The sequence below is a fragment of the Sinocyclocheilus anshuiensis genome, unplaced genomic scaffold (assembly GCF_001515605.1).
Source record: "Sinocyclocheilus anshuiensis isolate Anshui unplaced genomic scaffold, SAMN03320099.WGS_v1.1 scaffold824, whole genome shotgun sequence".
NCBI lineage: Eukaryota > Metazoa > Chordata > Actinopteri > Cypriniformes > Cyprinidae > Sinocyclocheilus > Sinocyclocheilus anshuiensis.
Genome location: NW_015551064.1, coordinates 527,617 through 545,711, shown reverse-complemented (window position 1 = coordinate 545,711; position 18,095 = coordinate 527,617). Strand labels below are relative to the sequence as shown.

The window sequence follows — 18,095 nt, the reverse complement described above, 5'->3', positions numbered from 1 at the left end:
CAGGTATCCAACAGCATGAGGAGCGACACAGAGAAGTGGGAAGCCCTTTCAGCTGTACGTTTGTGGCAGATGGATCAAAAAGATGCAAACTTCAAAGTTTTAACCTGGTTGAAAACACACAAGTTGTGTTGACGTCAAAAGCAGTGCTGGGTTGGTTTCCAGGGAGATAGGTTAGAGCCAGGGGGATCGCTAAGCCCTACAAAAGGCTACGGTTGCCGCGAGACATTAATGATTGCTGTCACATCACAACATCCTGTGCAATGAAAAAGAAGGGGAAAAACAGCTTTTTAGATAGTCATAAACATCACTCAGCAGCGAGAAAAGAGTTTTTAAAGACAGAGGTGAAAGTAAATTCCCTGTGGTGATTACAGCTTCTCCTAGAAAAAAATCACCTGAAATGCCAGAAATTGTTGCAGGGTCACCCTGCAATTAATTCCCTGTGATCCTTTATGAATGACTTAACGTTTGCAGAGAATGGGTAATTAGACCTGAAGCTTTTTTCAGGCTTATGGTAACATCGTTCCACATTTCTTCAAGTCTTTAACAAAAAAAACCCCTCAAATAACTCTGTGTTCTGGATCTCGGGGTGATTTTGAAGGGTAAAAAGGGAGTACGTAGTAGTGGGCTTGGATCTGTACTTGTCTTTCACAGCAAAGTGAGACTCTGATCATCTGACACCTCTTGACCCCCTCCATCTGTGGAGGAACCCTGGGCCCTCATGACCCCCGCTAGGCTCAGTGAGGTGCACTGACCCAGGCAGAACAACAGGTATGAGGGAGCTGCACCAGCACCTTACAAAGTGACCGAGTTTACTGCCTCAAAATCAGCGAGCTCTGCATGAGATGTCGTGAACTCTCACTGTGGTTCGGGTGAACCAGGATAAACAGCAGCTGGGAGGCTGAAAATGATTCTAGCCTCAAGTCATCTTCTCACAGATGCTGTGAATAACTGCTTTTTTAAATTATATTTTTATGTAAGACACCCCACTTAGTAGGCATTTCTTGACCAGACCTCAAGTCAAACATCTTGCTATGCTGGGCTTTGACTAATTTATTTAAAAGCCGAATGGATAGCTACAATAAAACAGAGCGATGGACTCACTGCATTCCTTGGGGTCGCGGTTGTTGCGGATCAGGGCCTTCTGGGTGCTGGTGCGGAAGAGTCGCGTCCAGTTGACGGTGTTGTAGTAGCAGAGTTGACTGTTGTTGGTGACGTACACGTTTCCAGCACTGATCTCACCCAGAGACTGCAGCTTCAGTGAGGAAATCCACTGCTGCTTTAGCACCAGAAGAGAGATGCCACTGAACACAAGAGAAAAAAGGAGAGGTTACGGTTTACATTTTAAAGAGGGGTTAATTTAATTATGAAATGTCATAATTAATTAAATGCACAATATTTAATCAATTTGATTTTAGCAAATGGCTGCAATATAACAGAGTGAAAAATTGAAGGGGGTCTGAATACTTTCCGTACCCACTGTATATCAATTTTATGATAAGTCCACAATTCTTTATTTTTATTACGAATACTATACAATTGCAACCAGAATAATTAAACCCCCCACTGACTGTAATAATTTGAAAATGTAAGCTTTTCTGAAGATTCAGATAAAAAAAAAATGCATTAGTGGAATTTTGATAATGTCAATATATAATGTAACAATTTTTGTTATAGGATTTTTCTGTAATAGAGCTATGTCATAATTATTCAACCCTTATTCAACCCCCTGTTTTTAAGTAAATTTATTTGTATGGGAGGGTACAAAATTGTTTTTGATAATGTCAATATATAATGTAACAATTTTTGTTATAGGATTTTTCTGTAATAGAGCTATGTCATAATTATTCAACCCTTATTCAACCCCCTGTTTTGAAGTAAATTTATTTGTATGGGAGGGTACAAAAGTGTGTTAAAACACAATTAAGCCTTTAGAAACTGTATAACAAAACTGAATTTGCTAGAGCTGTTACATATACAGTACAAGTTTAGCTAGTGCTAAAGTTGAGTAGAAAATATGGCCAACCAAAAGAACTCTTAAAAAAAGCTATAGAGAACAAATTGTTTTATTACATTAGAAAGTCGATGGTTACAAGAAGATTTTCGGCTACAAGGTGATTTTCAAGATACTAAAAGTTCCTAGAGGCACAGCTGGCAGCCTTATTAATAAGTTTAAAATATGCTATACCAGAAAACCATTGAGGGCGTTGAAAAAAATATATATATGATAAAATGTTTGATCAGAGCAACTGAGAAAAACTCTCGATTTACTGCCAGTGACTTGCAAGATGACCTGATAGAAAAAAAACTAGACAAGCATGGCCTTCATGTCGGACACTGAAAGCAACTCTTGACCAAGAAGATCACAACTTAAACACCACACAATTTGGATATGCCTGTGGAGTTCTGGAATTATATTTTATTGAGTGACGTGACCAAACTGGAACTTTTTGAACCCATGGATCAAGGGTATGTCTCAAGCTGGACTAGTCTTATTATGGGGTTGCTTTGCTGTTACAGAAAGTGGAAATCTTGACTGTATGAAGGACATCATAGATTCGTTGAAGTATCAGGCCATTTTGCCAAAGATTGTGATGCCTTCAGTGCATAGACTGAAGCTTGATGATCATTAGAGTTTCCAGCAGGACAGCCATCCCAACGTATACATCCAAATCTACTTAAGATTGTTTCAGGGATCAGTCGTAGAACGTCCTTGAGTGGCCTGTTCAGTCTTCAGATTTAAATTTCATTGAAAATATTTGGTGGAATTTGAAGAAAGCAGTGACAACATGAAAACCAAAGATTATCAGTGATCTGGAAGCTTTTTCAACTGAGGAATGGGACAAGATTCTAGTAGAAGGGTCTCAGAAGCTTGTAAGCATTTAGAGTCAAAGTTTATTAGAGGTTAGGCCTATAAAGAAAAAAAAAAGATTCTCTACAAAATTTAACTCTTGAGGATTGTGCATGAATGTTTAGAGCCATAATTTTCAACATTCAAAACAACAAAGAAATCCAAACTTTGTTTAGCCTGAAGATTTTGAGACACAACAGACAAAAAAAAGCACAAAGATCAGAATGAATAAGAATGAAACAAAATAATGAGATCTGACACAAAGAAAGCTACAATGATGGCTTCATGAACAAAAGACATGAGCGAATTGTCAGTATGAGAGATGCTGTTGCATTTCTAAAGCAAGTGTTTAGCTTGCGTCCCTCATCTAGCGTCGCTGAGGATCTCCCACTTCAGATGGGATGAAGAGATCGGTTAATGCCGAGGTGTAATCACAACTGTGTTTTTTAATCACAGGCAGGCGTGCTGAAGAGCACATCAAAGGGGCTATGAGACGGCCTTCAGCGGAGAGTCAGAGAGTGGCAGCAGAACGTGCAGGTGCACTTAGACACTGACATCGCTCTCATCTCGTTGATCTGCCTCTTAGAGACTTCTGTTTTTCCTCTTTCTCTCTACCTTTCTCTCTCTGTGTTTCGGGCAGAAAGCCAGTGCCAGACACATCAGACACAGAGCACATCATGTGGCAGATGGTAATTGGTACAGTACAGCTTTCAAAAAAAGGACCCCACAAATGTTAAAACAGCCTGGCGGATCTGTGCTCCCGCTCTCTTCTGTCTCTCCTGACTCTTTAACTCTAAGCAAATGGGTGTTGCACTGTGTGAATACAGCTTTTCATTCATACTCTTTGAACTCTTGGCAAGAAAGCCCGGGCCTCTTTAGAAAACACAAAAGAGGGGATTCACTAAGAATTAATTATGCTGTTTATTTGCACATGCTGTCTGCACTGTTTTAACCCAATTCACTAAAAGAATGAAGCAAATGAGGAAATACTAGATACTAATATTAGAATAGAAATTGAACAAAATTTGTCACAAATTTAGTGCTGAACCCAAACCAGCCAACTTATGAAAAACTGTTGATAACACATAAGTTATATCTTTGCATGTTCCCTGTTACACAATTATTGTAAAATGCATTTCTCTTTTGCAGCACATTTCCAAATAAATAGCCTTTAAGACCCGTTCAAACTAAGGACAATAATTATAATGATAAATTAAACTATAATGTTCTAATAATTGACAGAGAGGAACAATATCATTGGAATAATTTTCAGGACATTTTTATTTTTTATCTGATGGACAATAAAAAACATTAACCAATCAAAATCCACCTGATGTTAAAGAGATTGAGCATTTAAAGTGGCAGATGACAAAACTTCAGTGCGCACTTATAATAAACAACTTTATCGTCTGCTGTGGGTGCTAATATTTATCATTATAGTTATATTTATAGTTATTGTTCTTGGTGTGTACTGGCCTTTAGACAGCAGCAGACCTTGGTCGGACTGATATAATACAATATGAATATATGTGCTGAAATATGGAGTTGTAAATATCATAATTAGATTTGCAAGAACATGAATGACCAGGTGTATTCACAAGTAAGAAACTCAGAATTCTAGATGATACACGAGTTGCAGAATTGTGACTTTGGAAGGAGCGTGTCAATGTGACACATTGCGGAAAAACTGATCTATAATATACAGATAATAATGTAATGAAGTATAATGGGTGATTTTGCAAGTTATTTTAATTTTACTTATTAAATATTTACATTTTATGCATTTCAATTATTTTAAAGGTTTGATTACAGAACCACAGAAAGACAACAAGTGTAAAGTGAACCACTCACATTTCATAGTTCACAAACAGTTACTTCTCGTGTATAAATAAGTGATGGAAATTAATAATTTTCACAATAAAACTATTATGTCTCCGACTTTTATTCATTACATTGTAATAATGAATGCCTGACTCTGAGTTTACCAGGTGCACCTGAAGGCAGTAATAGACCTGTGGAAGTATGAGAAGGAGGGGATTAGTTCTGGAGCTGGCAACAAAGAGTGAGCCCTGGATCTTACCTGTAGAGAGACCTGCCTCCAATGGTTGCCAGATTAGAGAAGACACTCAGGTCAGTCATGTTTTCTGGCCAGGATTGAATGTTTAGAAAACCTGGAAAACACAAGATGACATGCTCAGTGAGTCAAATCATCAGCCAACATAGTAGACACAAGTGATTCCACCTATTGTAATTATTAAGAGAAATTTATTACTTTCATTGCAGCATGATAAATACAATTTAATTCCCTTTTTAAAGGCGTATTAAAGTCAATAATGAGTCTAGATGAGTAGTGCTGACTGTACATGGTGACAATTAATGTGTTATTTGAGAAATATGACCACAATACAGTGTCTGACTATATTTTATTCTCATATCCTGCATCTATCTCCGTTTATTTAATGGAGATTGAAGAGCTGATAGCTATAGATCATGGAGACATTTTAATAATGGATTAAAAAAATGAATTATTTATTAAAGGGAAGACAATCCCATGCATACACCAAGAAAAGACAAACAGGTCCTGAGAAAGAGAAAAAGAGGACTTTCTTTTTCAAGGACAAGGAGAACATAAATTACTCCAATTATTTTAACAATGCAAAGCCTGAATGGTGTATATTTCCAGTAATAACTGATATTTGATATCCTTCAAATTAAATCATTACTTTCAGAGGATCGTGTTTGAGCAAAAGTGGTATCGTGTTAAGAGGCTAATATAAATATTATTCCTGTTCAGATTTTTTGGTCATATCTCTAGGCTTTCAGTTATCATTCCTGGCCTGCTTTGTGGTGCTTCATTAAAATTAAGTTTGGATTCCACATTCATTAGCATGTCTACCGGAAAAGACTACAGTAAATATAAATGCAGCCATTTGATTAAGAAATTTGCCTCCAGTGATGGCTTTCTGGAGGAGAGAGACATGGCATCAATAAATCATAACTCATCTAAATTCAAGTAGGGATGATATTCTTACATTAATTGAGCTCTTTTCACATTGTTTATAGCCAGACTGTTTATTATTAATACAAAACCTACAAAAACGTGACTGAAATTTCATTATGTTCACTCTTAGAAACTGATCTTTTCGGATTCAAGGGCTAAAATAGGGTTAAATGCTTGAGATTTTGCCTTTTCCGCTGCCTGTTTAAATTAAGCTAAGGTTGTGGAAGCAGATTAGAGGAAGTGCCTCAGTGAGGTGTCGTTAGCATGGTGTCTGCTGACACTAATTGCCTTAACGACAAAACTGTGCGATAGGAAGTCTGAAGGAGTGTATGTGCAGTGCTTTGAGAGTGGGCCGCTTGCCTGTCTGTGTTGTAATCGGTTTATTTTACGTGTGGAGGCGAGACTTCATCATGCTAATAGTGCTAACGAGGTCCCAGCGAACACCTGTCGGCTCCAGACTAACATCAGGGGAGTAATTCTGCCCCACAAATGAATTGCAGGCAAGAAACACAAAGGGAACTTCTGAAAATGAGTTTGAGTAACACAAAATACAGCTGCTGACACCAGAGAGTTTATAGACGCACACCAGTATGATCCTAAAGCAAGGCAAAATGCTTTTGATAAAGTTACTCCAGGAGTGTGGCCATCATTTCAGAGATGAGGGGGACAGAAATGTCAAATGTAATACCACCTTTTTTTTAATTGACTTGAATTTATTTAAGTTTTATTTTTCTCATATTTCTTACTTTTAACAGGCTAAGAAATCAAATACACTGCTGGACAATTACCAGTAATTTGTATTCTATTTTTCTTATATTTTCCTAAAGACAATTTTATGATTAGTTTATTTACTACAAACACTTTTTTCCATTTTTATCACACAATAAGGCAGAATAGTTTCTATACTATAATAAATGCTATTTCAATAAGCACTGTATTATTCATATACATATATTTATTACCTGGAGATGACTTGAAAAACACACATAAACCATATATTGTCGCAATCATGTGTTTAATGTCTTCACGTTTCATCAGTCAAAACGTTTCTGCTTTTTATTTAGCTTATACAGCGATAGCTGGATGCTTTTGTCCATATCAGGGATTTCCTGGCAAGTCATAAGTTATTACTTCTATGAGTCCGTCTTGGACTTTCTGCACAAGAGTGCACTCCGGCTTTGAGTTTGAATGAATCGTACACTGCATAAGAGTGTTTAGCTCTCCATGATGTTCACATCGCCTCATTCTGGATATGGATAAAATAACACATCATGCACAGACTATCCTGTCTCTTTTAATTTAAAGGGGTCCTATTATGCTTTTTCACTTTTTGAATTTTAGTCAGTGTGTAGTGTATATGTTTTGGCATAAAAAAGATCTTCAAACTTACAAATCTCAACGTCCACTCCAAAGGGAGATATTTCGTTTGAAAAAAAATCCTTTTTCAAGAACTACACAAACGGCTCGTTTGGACAACAGCATTTGTTTTCCGGGTTTTGTGATATCACAAAGCAGCTCATTAGAATATCATTAAAATAATTCCTGGCTACGGAAATTCGAATGGTTGGGGGATGCACTTATCTGTACATAGTAAATGCAGTTATTTTTAAGCGGTTGTTGATATTCTATCTAAAACGCGATTTAGCCAAAAAACTAACAAAAAAAACAAACAATAACTTTACCACTCTAATATGTCTTGCAGTATCCATGCGTGCAAAGGTTCTGTGCGATCCTCTTGTTCAATATTCTCTGGGTCTGAATCCGGCTCAAATTGATATGGCAATATTGACGCCATCCTTAACTAAACCGGAGCAGACGGAACTTGCTGCTTTGGCAAGGGGCGGGGCAGAACTGAAACACCGTCTAAGCTGTTCGCCAATCACAACGCACTGGGACAGCTAACCAATCACATCACATTTCGTTTTTTGGAAGGCGGGCCTTCATCAAACCCGGAACTAATCGAGCCGTTTGTGCCAGGATGGGGAGAAAGGTATTGTAGTAATGTAAATTATGTAAAAAATTATGCGTTTTTCGAACCACCAAGCATGAGAGCATGTTCTAGTACACCCCCAAAACAAATTCAAGACATTGTAAAAGAGCATAATAGGACCCCTTTAAATCTAGATTTATTCACACCGGCCCTTGAAAACTCTTTGTGAAAACACTTCCCCGAAACATGTTAAGAGGGACGAATTTACGTGTGGTTACACCCGTGGTTACTTTATATTACACAACCAGATTCTGACTGGTCAATCGCAGAATTCTGGGATCAAATAATGTTGTACAATGATCAGTTGAAGCAGAGATTTAAATATATGTGTCATAACTAAGACATGTTTTAAATGCTTTAAAATGTTTCAATTGAACATATAGGCCTAGTATGTAGACATTTATAAAGTTGCAAAAGATTTTAATTTCAAATTAATGCTAACTGTAATCAAAGAATCCTGCAAAAACTGCATTGTGGTTTCTAAAAAAAATATTAAGCAGCACAGCTCCTTTCAACATTGATAATAATAAAAAAAAATTTCTTAAGCACCAAATCAGCATAAGAACAATTTCTGAAGGATTATGTGACATTGAAGACTGGAGTAATGATTGCTGAAAATTCAGTTTTGCCAACGTGAATTATATTTAAAAAAATATTAAAATAAAAAAACAGTTATTTTAGATTGGAATAATTTTTCATAATATTGCTGTTTTGAAGTCTAAAACCAGTTAATACTGCAAATGTTTTTACTGCAAATAAATGCAGCCTTGTCGAGTATAAGGAACTTAAAAAAAAAAACGTTTAAAACATTGAAGTAAAAAAAAACATTAAAAACATTAAATTACATTTAAATTTCGTAAATAATTAAAAATATAATTTACTTTTTAAAAAAATATTAAACATAATTCAAATGATCATTTAAAAAATAGTGTAAAAACCTTTTAAATTAGATCTGTATTTTTTTGCTTTTTGCAATTAACATTCTGAATTTACAACACTGGCTGGTTGGCTGAAAAAAAAAATATATAAAAAAAATCACCCTTTGAAGCCAATTTTAGAGCACATACATAAAACAAATAAATTTGGAGAAATATATCAGACATCATTATTAAAAGACTGCAAAATATTGAGGTCGATTTTTCTTAGCTGTATCTCGTAGCGCTAACCCCTCCCTCAAGATTTGAGACAGAGCAGAGGGTAAATCAGGTCAGCCTCTTCAGTCCATCTCTCTTGAGAGATGATTCACACTGGGCTTGAGCTGAAGGCAGTGCCGGCAAGAGCTGCAGGCATTTCCCCAAATCTTCAAATACTGGTGGGGAAGCATCCGACTGAGGCTGTGAAATGTTCATTTAATGTCAGTCAGGGTTGTTTGGGGTTTACTGGGAGTTATACAAAAATTAAATAACAGACTTGGTCGCTGCTAAGGAACAGGGGTTATGCATTTTACAGCCATCTGAAGGTTCTTTCTTTGCAGCTGAAACTCCTGACAGTTAGATGACCTTCTTCATGCGCCATTGCCAAAAATGGACACTGAATTCAATCAAACTGAATAAACACATTCAATTTAAAAACCCACTGTAAAGAAATACATATAGCAGGCGCATCTGAATCTGACAAAATCTTCAAGCTGGGGTCACAGAGCAGAAATAACACCTTGCCAGTGAAGACGTTGTTCTGTCAGAGACTGTGGCCACCTGCATATAGATGTGACAGCCTGACATGCATGCCTCACTGACTTGGAGAGCCCTCTTCGCTGTCACCATAGCAAGAGAGAGCGAAAGAGGTAAAGAGTGAAAGGGAGAGAGAGAAAGAAGTGTTTTCAACTGCTTTCATGTTTCTTGTGAGCCAAGAGTCCTGCTCTCCTATGGGAAGCTCTCCTCGGTTGGAAAAATCTCCCTCATCATGTATTCATCATATCACACACACTCCTTTACACACATCACACACACATACACAAATCTACAAACGCACAAATACACTAGATCTTCCTCTGTGCTGTGTTCCATGTGTTTTTGATGTATTTCTCAATAAAACAGGTGGATTATGTCAATACGGGCATGTGAACCAGCTATTTTTTTTTCTCGCAGACCCTTCTTTATGAAAGCATATGAATGGCTCTGTTCTAAAAAGTAAGAAGCTGCCTTGTGGTTAGGCAGCACCCTGATTTGGAACCTTATTAGTGACAGATTTGGAACACTCTCTCAGTGTGCTATACAAATGAACACTCCTCACACAAGCACACAGGACATGTGACTCGACTTATTTCAGTATGTGTTAGCAGGTTGCTAAGCTAACAACATGATACTCTAATAAGCATAAAGGTACATATATATGGTAAAATATTTCCATTTTAATCTGAACATACTATTTGGAGTTGGTAATTTTTTTGATGTTTTTGAAAGAAGACAATGCCTACGAAGGCTGCATTTATTTGATCAACAATACAGTAAAAGCTGCATTATTACAATTTAAAATAACTATTTTCTATTTTAATATATTTTGTACTTTACACCTAAGATGGCAAAGCTGAATTTTCAGCAGCCATTACTCCAGGCTTCAGTGTCACAAGATCCTCCAGAAATCATTCTAATGTGCTGGTTTGGTGATCAAGAAGCATTTATTATCATCATAAACAATTGTGCTGCTCAATATTTTTGTGGAAACTGTACATACATTGCATTTTTTTCTTTGATAGAGAAAGTTAAAAAGAACAGAATTTATTCAAAATACTTTTTTATAACATGAAATGCCTTTACTGTCTCTTTTGATCAATTTAACATGTTCTTGCTGAATAAAAGTAGTAATTTATTAAAAAGAAAAAAGAAAAAAAAAAAGACATGATGTATCCAAGATGAGTTGTGGCGCAAATTTGTAGCAACAAGAGTTTAAAAAAAGGTACATATCACTTCCTGATTATATTAATAAATAAATAATAATTAAAAAAAAACTATAAATGTGATGTAGCTATTCACAATGGGCAAACAGCACCTATTTAAATAGATCATGTGCCTGCCAGAGGAAGATGGGCTCCCCTTGCTGAGTACTGGTTCCTCTAAAGGTTTCTTCAATGTTTTTTTTTTTAACTTGCTTACTTTGTAAGTGTTTGTAAGTCGCTATTCATTTATCAAAGATGCTTTAAAAGAATATGTATTATGGTATTATGATATTATTATGCAAAATCCCAATCCAAATAAAACTAACTTGATTTACCGGTGATCTCTTGAACGGTGCGGAACACGTTGAGTTTCTCTGGATCCAGAGGCTCTATGTTGTGGTATATATCCCTGTAACACACATGGAGATTCATGCAAATACACATTATACTCGGTATATACTGACAGGCACATCTTTACAGTCAAGAAAATCTGTCATTTTGCTAACAGATGAAGCTGATTGTGAAACAAGCTCTTAAACATAACTGTATGAAGCCAATTTTTATTAGAGTGCAGACTATCAACACAAATGCACTCTGACCAGTGCCTGCTGACTCCATTCATCCCAGTATGCTGAATTTTCTACATCTTTTCCAAGTCACCATGCCTTATGCTATTCTGTTGCACAGTACAGCGGGTTTTAGTAGCATCATTGAGCTGGAGATCTTCAGGGAGGACGCGTCCAGAACACCTGCTGATGCAGCGTGTGTGAGTGTGTGTGGGGAATACGTGTAAGAAATATGTGTACTCCATATCACAGTTTGTGGTGGAGATGATGTCATCTGTATGCCTTTCAAGATGTGCGTGTGTGTGCACATGGCTTTTCCCAGCATGCTGTGGCTGCTGGCCCTGGATTGCTCTTTAAGGCCAGAGTCAGCTATATGGGGTTAGAGGGTCAGCCAATCAGACACAGCGGGATCAAAAAAAGGCCACTGGAGGGAACGGGTCAACCAGAGGTCAAATGACTTCTTGACAATCTGACAATCAAATATTTCACAGCACTTATATAAAGAGGGGGCAGCACATTTCTCATATAAAATCACATTAACTGCGGCCGTCTTGAGAGTCAGTAGAAGGTCTCATAGGTCTTGCTTGACTGTCTAAACTCGCAAAGTGTGTTAATGGCACTTTTAATGTGCGCTATTAAACTGGCCAGTGTAGTTTTTTTTTACACAGCCATGATGTGAAGGGCTTCCTTCTACATGAATCCCCTCCTGCATCATTAAAGCTGATGTTATCTGATAAAAAGAAGCAACATAGGTCAAATGGCTTCCGACAACCCAATATCCGATATTCAGCTTTAAAGCAGAGTGTAATGGCTGTGAAGTGAGCCAATGGATGGTGTGAAGGAGCCACTCTCACCCTTTAATGCCTGTGATGAGGAACACCAGATTTCCGTTGATCTTGGTGCAGTTGATGAATCTGTCGATGTTGCTGGAGTCTACAGTTTGAGCCGTCTGAAGGCTTGCAGTGCCGATCCCATCGCATGCTGTAACATAAACCAGAAAACTGTGTTAAACAGAAAACTTTGAGAGAAAGAACAGTGGTATTGGTACTGACAACATATATATGCCTAATATATGGCATTTTGGTAACCTCTGATGATGTGTGTGATCACCTTTTGGGCAGATATCAGTGCAGGGGATACACATCTTGATCCTATTCTCCTCCACCTCCATCTTGTTGCTGGGACAGGCTCTGACACAAGAGCTGTGGTCCACCACAAAGTTATCTGTCATACCACACACAGAGGCAGAACAAACGGTCAGATGGCGGCATGCTCTACCTCTAAGCAATCTCTGTGAAAAAGGCCATTGACATTTTGAAATGGTAGAGAAGAAACATCCATTCTCAGACAAAAACCATTAACACATCTGCACGGATGCAGTGGGGACCGTGACTGTGGCGTGTGTGCGTGATGGAAAGAACCTATTTCCGGTGGTGATTGTGCAGTGTGGTATCCATTACAAGAGAAAAGAGAGGGGATCATGGAGGGACAGATAAAGGAAGATGGACGTCTCTTTTCACCTCTTACATGTAACGTGAATCTCAGACTCTTACTGTAAAGAACTACATGGCACTAGATTTAACATGTGACACTAGGAGAACAAATTACCCTGGGTAAAAACACAAACCTCACCTTCACAACCCTGACAGCCATGAGAAACACAACCAAACTGAGCATTTCACTGTCACGTGATTGCGGAGGGCGGTTCGGGTTTTGGGGCGGGTCTCTGAGTATTGCACAATAACATTCATCGTGGACTGAGCACTGGAGTGGGCGTCTGTCCGTGTGCAAACCCTTCATTCTGTAGCAGTGGCGGCCCAGCAAGGGGGAATAATGACACTCGTCCTCACCTATCATCACTGTTATCACAGCTCTCTTTCATTCTTTCACTGTTACTCTTTCACCGTTCTCTTCTTTTCAAAGAATTCAGGTCAGTTCACAAGAAACTTTCATTGTTTCAATGAAAAATACAATAGGGGGTATGACAGATTCCTATCTCCATAATTACTCCATGAAGTCTATTCTCAATGGATAGAGAAACAGAGAAGGAACCGGAACCCTCTGTTTAGAAATGTGTTGCATTGTATGTATAGTATTATATTTACATACTTTGTCATGGTCCTGACATTGCAAAGCAATTAAAACAAACATTAAAGATGTACATGACATTTATTTTTATTTGATACATTTTAACGTGGAATGGACAATAAATTATTTTGCTGTGGTTGAAGTTAAACGTTGTGTTCTGTTTGGGGTCTCAGGCAGGATTCCTGCACTTCTTGACAAATGAATTTCCATGACTTTTCTAGATGGTTATGATATTTATAGAGTTGGCATTCAAAAAGAGCAATTTCTAGCCTTCTAGCCAATTAAATATTTTAGGATCTTGTTCATTTGCATAACCTGGAAATTACATTTTCAAATTCCCTGATATTACCAGGTTTTCTATGACTGTGGGAATTCTGTTCAGACAGTTTAATAGCTCAGACAATTTAATAGCTCAAAAAAAACATACCGATCACTGAAGTATCATGTTGATAATTCAGGACGCTTCTGATTAAAAACAATATTTCATAACATGCTTACATTTCATAAGGTCGGTTTGGGAACAGTAAGATTATATAATGTTTTTGAAATAAGTTTCTTATGCTCACTAAGGCTTCATTTATTTGATCAAAATACAGTAACAACAGAAATATTGTGAAATATTAAATAAAATAAAATAACTGTTTTCTATTTTAATATATTTTTAATGTAATTTTTTCATGTGAAGACAAAGCTGAAATTTCAGCAGTCATTTCTCCAGCCTTCAGTGTCACATGATCCTTCAAAAATCATTCTAATATGATGATTTGATAATCAAGAAACATTTATTTTAAAAACAGTTTTGCTGCTTAATATTTCTGTGAAAACTGTGATCTATCCATTGTTGAGGACGAGAGAACACATTTGATCCCAGTCACTCTTCTGTAAATCACATGACTGGGGGAAAAAAAGGAATGCATCATCTTATATCTCTCTATTGGTGGACCCCCTGTTGTTCTGCCACAGATCCTCTGTTGAACACCCCTGGCATACACATACTCTTTCTTTCTTTCTTTCTTTCTTTCTTTCTTTCTTTCTTTCTTTCTTTTTCCTCCATCCCTTCCTCCCTCCCTCCCTCCCTCAAGCCAATGGGGAAACCAGAGGTCAAGAAGCTGAGTGAGATTTAGCAGACAGGCTTACTCCTGGGGCTCTGCATGGGTACCGCACCACATCAGGGGCTCAGAGGAGAGCAAGGGCTCAGGTGCAGCCGACCCACCTCATTTGCATTCAATCTGAAACTTGCTTACATTCCCGAATGTGAACGTGCTTCAACATGGCACCTGATATCCATTTATGTGAGTGAAAGATCCAGCTAGAAGCGTGTGCGTAAGCATACACATGTTTGTATTAGTTTTCACTGTCTGTCTTACGTGGGCACTTTTTGACGCAGAACGCTCCATATGTGTATTTGGCCCGTGGGTTGTGCTCCAGCTGGAACGTGGTGGGGTTGTAGACGAAGGGCTGAGGGCATTGCGTCACACATGCACCGCTGTCGTTGAAATTAGTGCAGGCCTGGACACAAAGAAACGAGGTTACTGACAGCAATACACATTTATTTAATAAAACAGCTGACAAAAATTTGTGTTGCTACTTGTACAGTCTCATTTTAGGATTATATGCAATAGAAGAATGTGCCGGAACAAAAAATTGCTCCACTAATCAGCTTCGACCCACAAAAAAGTATGTCAACCAACACCAATACAGCATATTAGCAATATAAAGTAGCAATGCTACAAATAAATAATGATTCGAACAGGCTTATGGAATAGAAAAAGCTCTTTGCTTTATCAATCTGACTTCAGAAACACGAAATAACTGTTTTCTGCCTTAGCGTTGCTGAGATGTAAAAAAAATAAAAATAAATAAAGGCATTGATCCAAATCCCAATGCATGCCACAAAAGTGCATTTTCAATTAAAAGGGAACAGTTGCGAAGTACAATATCAATGATTACAGCTGAGGATAACTAATTAAAAAATCCGAAGAGGTGCGATAAATCGCTTTCTCCGAGGGCTGGAGGAACGAGGAGCAGTCAGAGACGGTCGGGATCTGCCCAGGCAGCATGTAACAAAAGAGCTACAGAGGTGTGGCCTCCACTCTCATTCACAGCAAGGCATTGTGGGAGGAAATGAGATTTTAATGGTATCTCCCGTGCAAAGAACATTTCCTATAGGGAGATTTTTGGTCAAAAGTGAGTCATCTGTAGGCAATATGGATCTCTTTTGGAGAAGTGAATATCACAGCAGAACAAAAACTCAAAGATAAGGTTGGGGAGCTGGAAAGGGTCTGCCGCTGTTACTGAAACACTTCTACAATTGCAGGTTTATGGGATGGCTGATAAAGCCGCAGATGACTGACAGACTGTGTGTGTGTGTGTGTGTATGTGTGTGTGTGTTTGGGGAAAAAAAGTTATTACATACTGAGACATATGTAAGAGGGTTGTGGGCAAGTGGGTTGGCACTGGATGTAAAATCTGAAGTTAGGGCTTGTACAACTACTTGACTAGTAGCCCAGCCAAGATGCTGACTATTTGTTGATTTAATGTTTGAGCATTACGACTTCAGTTTCACTGCACTTTCACATTTGCATAATTTTACATACAGTGGGGTTCAAAGAGCCCTCATTGAAAATCTGGGATTCAAAATCTAATATTCTAATAATATCAAATGTTCTTGCTTCCTTTGAAGCACGAGATACTCTTTGGATCATCTCATTGGATCACCTCAAATCATGCTGGAGAACATGATAACCAGGTTTGACACAAATTTGTGAAGTTCACGCAGCTCAAGTGCTGCTGACATTAAAGCTAACAAAATACTGAGACATTCTGAAATGAATGTTAATTTTTCAGTTCAACTCTCGCTTTTCACAAATGGTGATGCTGATCATGTAACTTGTGATGAAAAAAAAAATCCTGACATTCTGAAATTCATGTTAATTTTTCAATTTAACTTGGTAACACTTTTCAAAAAGGTCCCATTATTTAACATTAGTTAATGCATTAATTAACAATGAACAATACATTTGTCACAGTATTTATTACTCTTTGTTAAACTTAGTTAATAAAAATACAACTGTTCATTGTTAGTTCATGTAGGTTCAAGTCCATTAAATAATATGAACAAATGCATTCTTTTATTTTAATAATGTATTAGTAAATGTTGAAGTTAACATTAACTAAGATCTATAAATGCTTTAGAATAATTTTTCTTTGTTAACTAATGTAGTTAACAAATGGAAGCTAATTATAAAGTGTTAACTTTTCACTCAAATTATGATGCTGATCAAATAAATTGTAATGAAAAAACTGTATTAAAATAGAAACATGCAAAATTGCTAGTGGACTCAGACTTTGAAATCCCACTTTATATTTGACAATGACAGGCAAATACACAAAAACACAGTTTGTGGACAGAGGAATTTCTGACCTGCAGTCACCATATAGAACAAACTGAAGTTATGTGATTCATGATGACTAGTCAACACCGGATAAAAAGATCAACTAGTGGTAGAGCTTATCGACTAGACACTGCAGTGCCTAATATGATTGAGTGCATGAGTGTGTTACAGGAATACTGAACACATACAAAGCAGTCTGTGTCCTTTGGTCCCGAACAGCCTCCAGCACACTCACGATGACAGCAGTCACTCACGTACGGCCCAAAACAGCGGCCATCACATTGCTCGGCACACACTGTCTTCGTCACTGAGAAAGAAACAGAGATAAGGGAAAGTGTTAGAGAAATATGCATTTTCTGAGGACAATTAACATTTGTGTGATGATTTCTTTAACCATTACGCCTCATTGTACTGTACAGCTGTCTGGATGCCAGTAAGAGTCATACTGTGAGTAAACAGAGCTCTAACCAGGGAGAACATGTGGGGATGTGTGGTCTCTTAACTGCAGAGTGATGGTGATCACAGAGCTGCACTGCTTTCCTATTTCTGCTAGTGATCCTCACCGTAATGAATATAGACATTCACAGTAATTCCTACCATATGGCATGCAGAATACATCTCCAGTGTAGCTGCTGAATGAGCTTGGGGAGCTTTCTGAAATAAGGCCAGAAATATCCTTTACAAACTGTAAGGATGCAAACGCGGACAGGAAATCTTGGCTGACATACTGTAACTCTTCTTACATTGCCAGGATGGGAACAAACCTCATGAGCACAATAGAATTGCCATCAAAATGGAGGATATATTACTTAGGCACACCACAATACAAAAGTTTGGGCTTGGTAAGATTTTTTTTTTTTTTATGTTTTTGAAAGAAGTCTCTTGCATTCACCAATTCTGCATTTATTTGATCAAGATACAATAAAAGAGTAATGTAATGAAATATTATTAAAATAACCATTTTCTATTGTAATATATTTTAAAATGTAGGTTATTCCTGTGATGGCAAAGCTGAATTTGCAGCAGATCATTCAAGAAAACATTCTAATATGCTGATTTGTTGATCAAGTACTATTTATTATTATTATTATCAATGTTTAAAACAGTTGTACTGCTTAATACTTCGGTGGAAATTGAGATACATTTTAGAAGACAGTTTACACTAATGGCCACTATAGTGGTTACATTATGAATTGTGGTTTTGGAACACAACAATGTAAAATATCACATTTGCATAGCTTTTTCTTACTCCAACCCTACAAAGGCTGTCATTTTCATTTATCTATCAGTCCTTGCATGAACGTGAGTGTGTGTGTTACTAGCACGGTGGTT

General features: G+C 37.4%; 1 protein-coding gene across 1 annotated transcript in view; it reads right to left on the bottom strand.

Annotated features, from left to right (window-relative positions):
- The window catches only part of LOC107662043 (receptor tyrosine-protein kinase erbB-4-like), a 217,699-nt gene that overhangs the window by 77,271 nt on the left and 122,333 nt on the right, over nucleotides 1-18,095 (bottom strand). The window contains exons 6-12 of the mRNA XM_016451903.1: nucleotides 16,952-17,070; nucleotides 14,736-14,877; nucleotides 12,391-12,504; nucleotides 12,135-12,261; nucleotides 11,050-11,123; nucleotides 4,929-5,019; nucleotides 1,102-1,301 (exon numbers count right to left, since the gene is read on the bottom strand). Of these exons, the coding sequence (XP_016307389.1) occupies nucleotides 1,102-1,301; nucleotides 4,929-5,019; nucleotides 11,050-11,123; nucleotides 12,135-12,261; nucleotides 12,391-12,504; nucleotides 14,736-14,877; nucleotides 16,952-17,070 (867 nt within the window). The remainder of the gene's footprint in view (nucleotides 1-1,101; nucleotides 1,302-4,928; nucleotides 5,020-11,049; nucleotides 11,124-12,134; nucleotides 12,262-12,390; nucleotides 12,505-14,735; nucleotides 14,878-16,951; nucleotides 17,071-18,095) is intronic.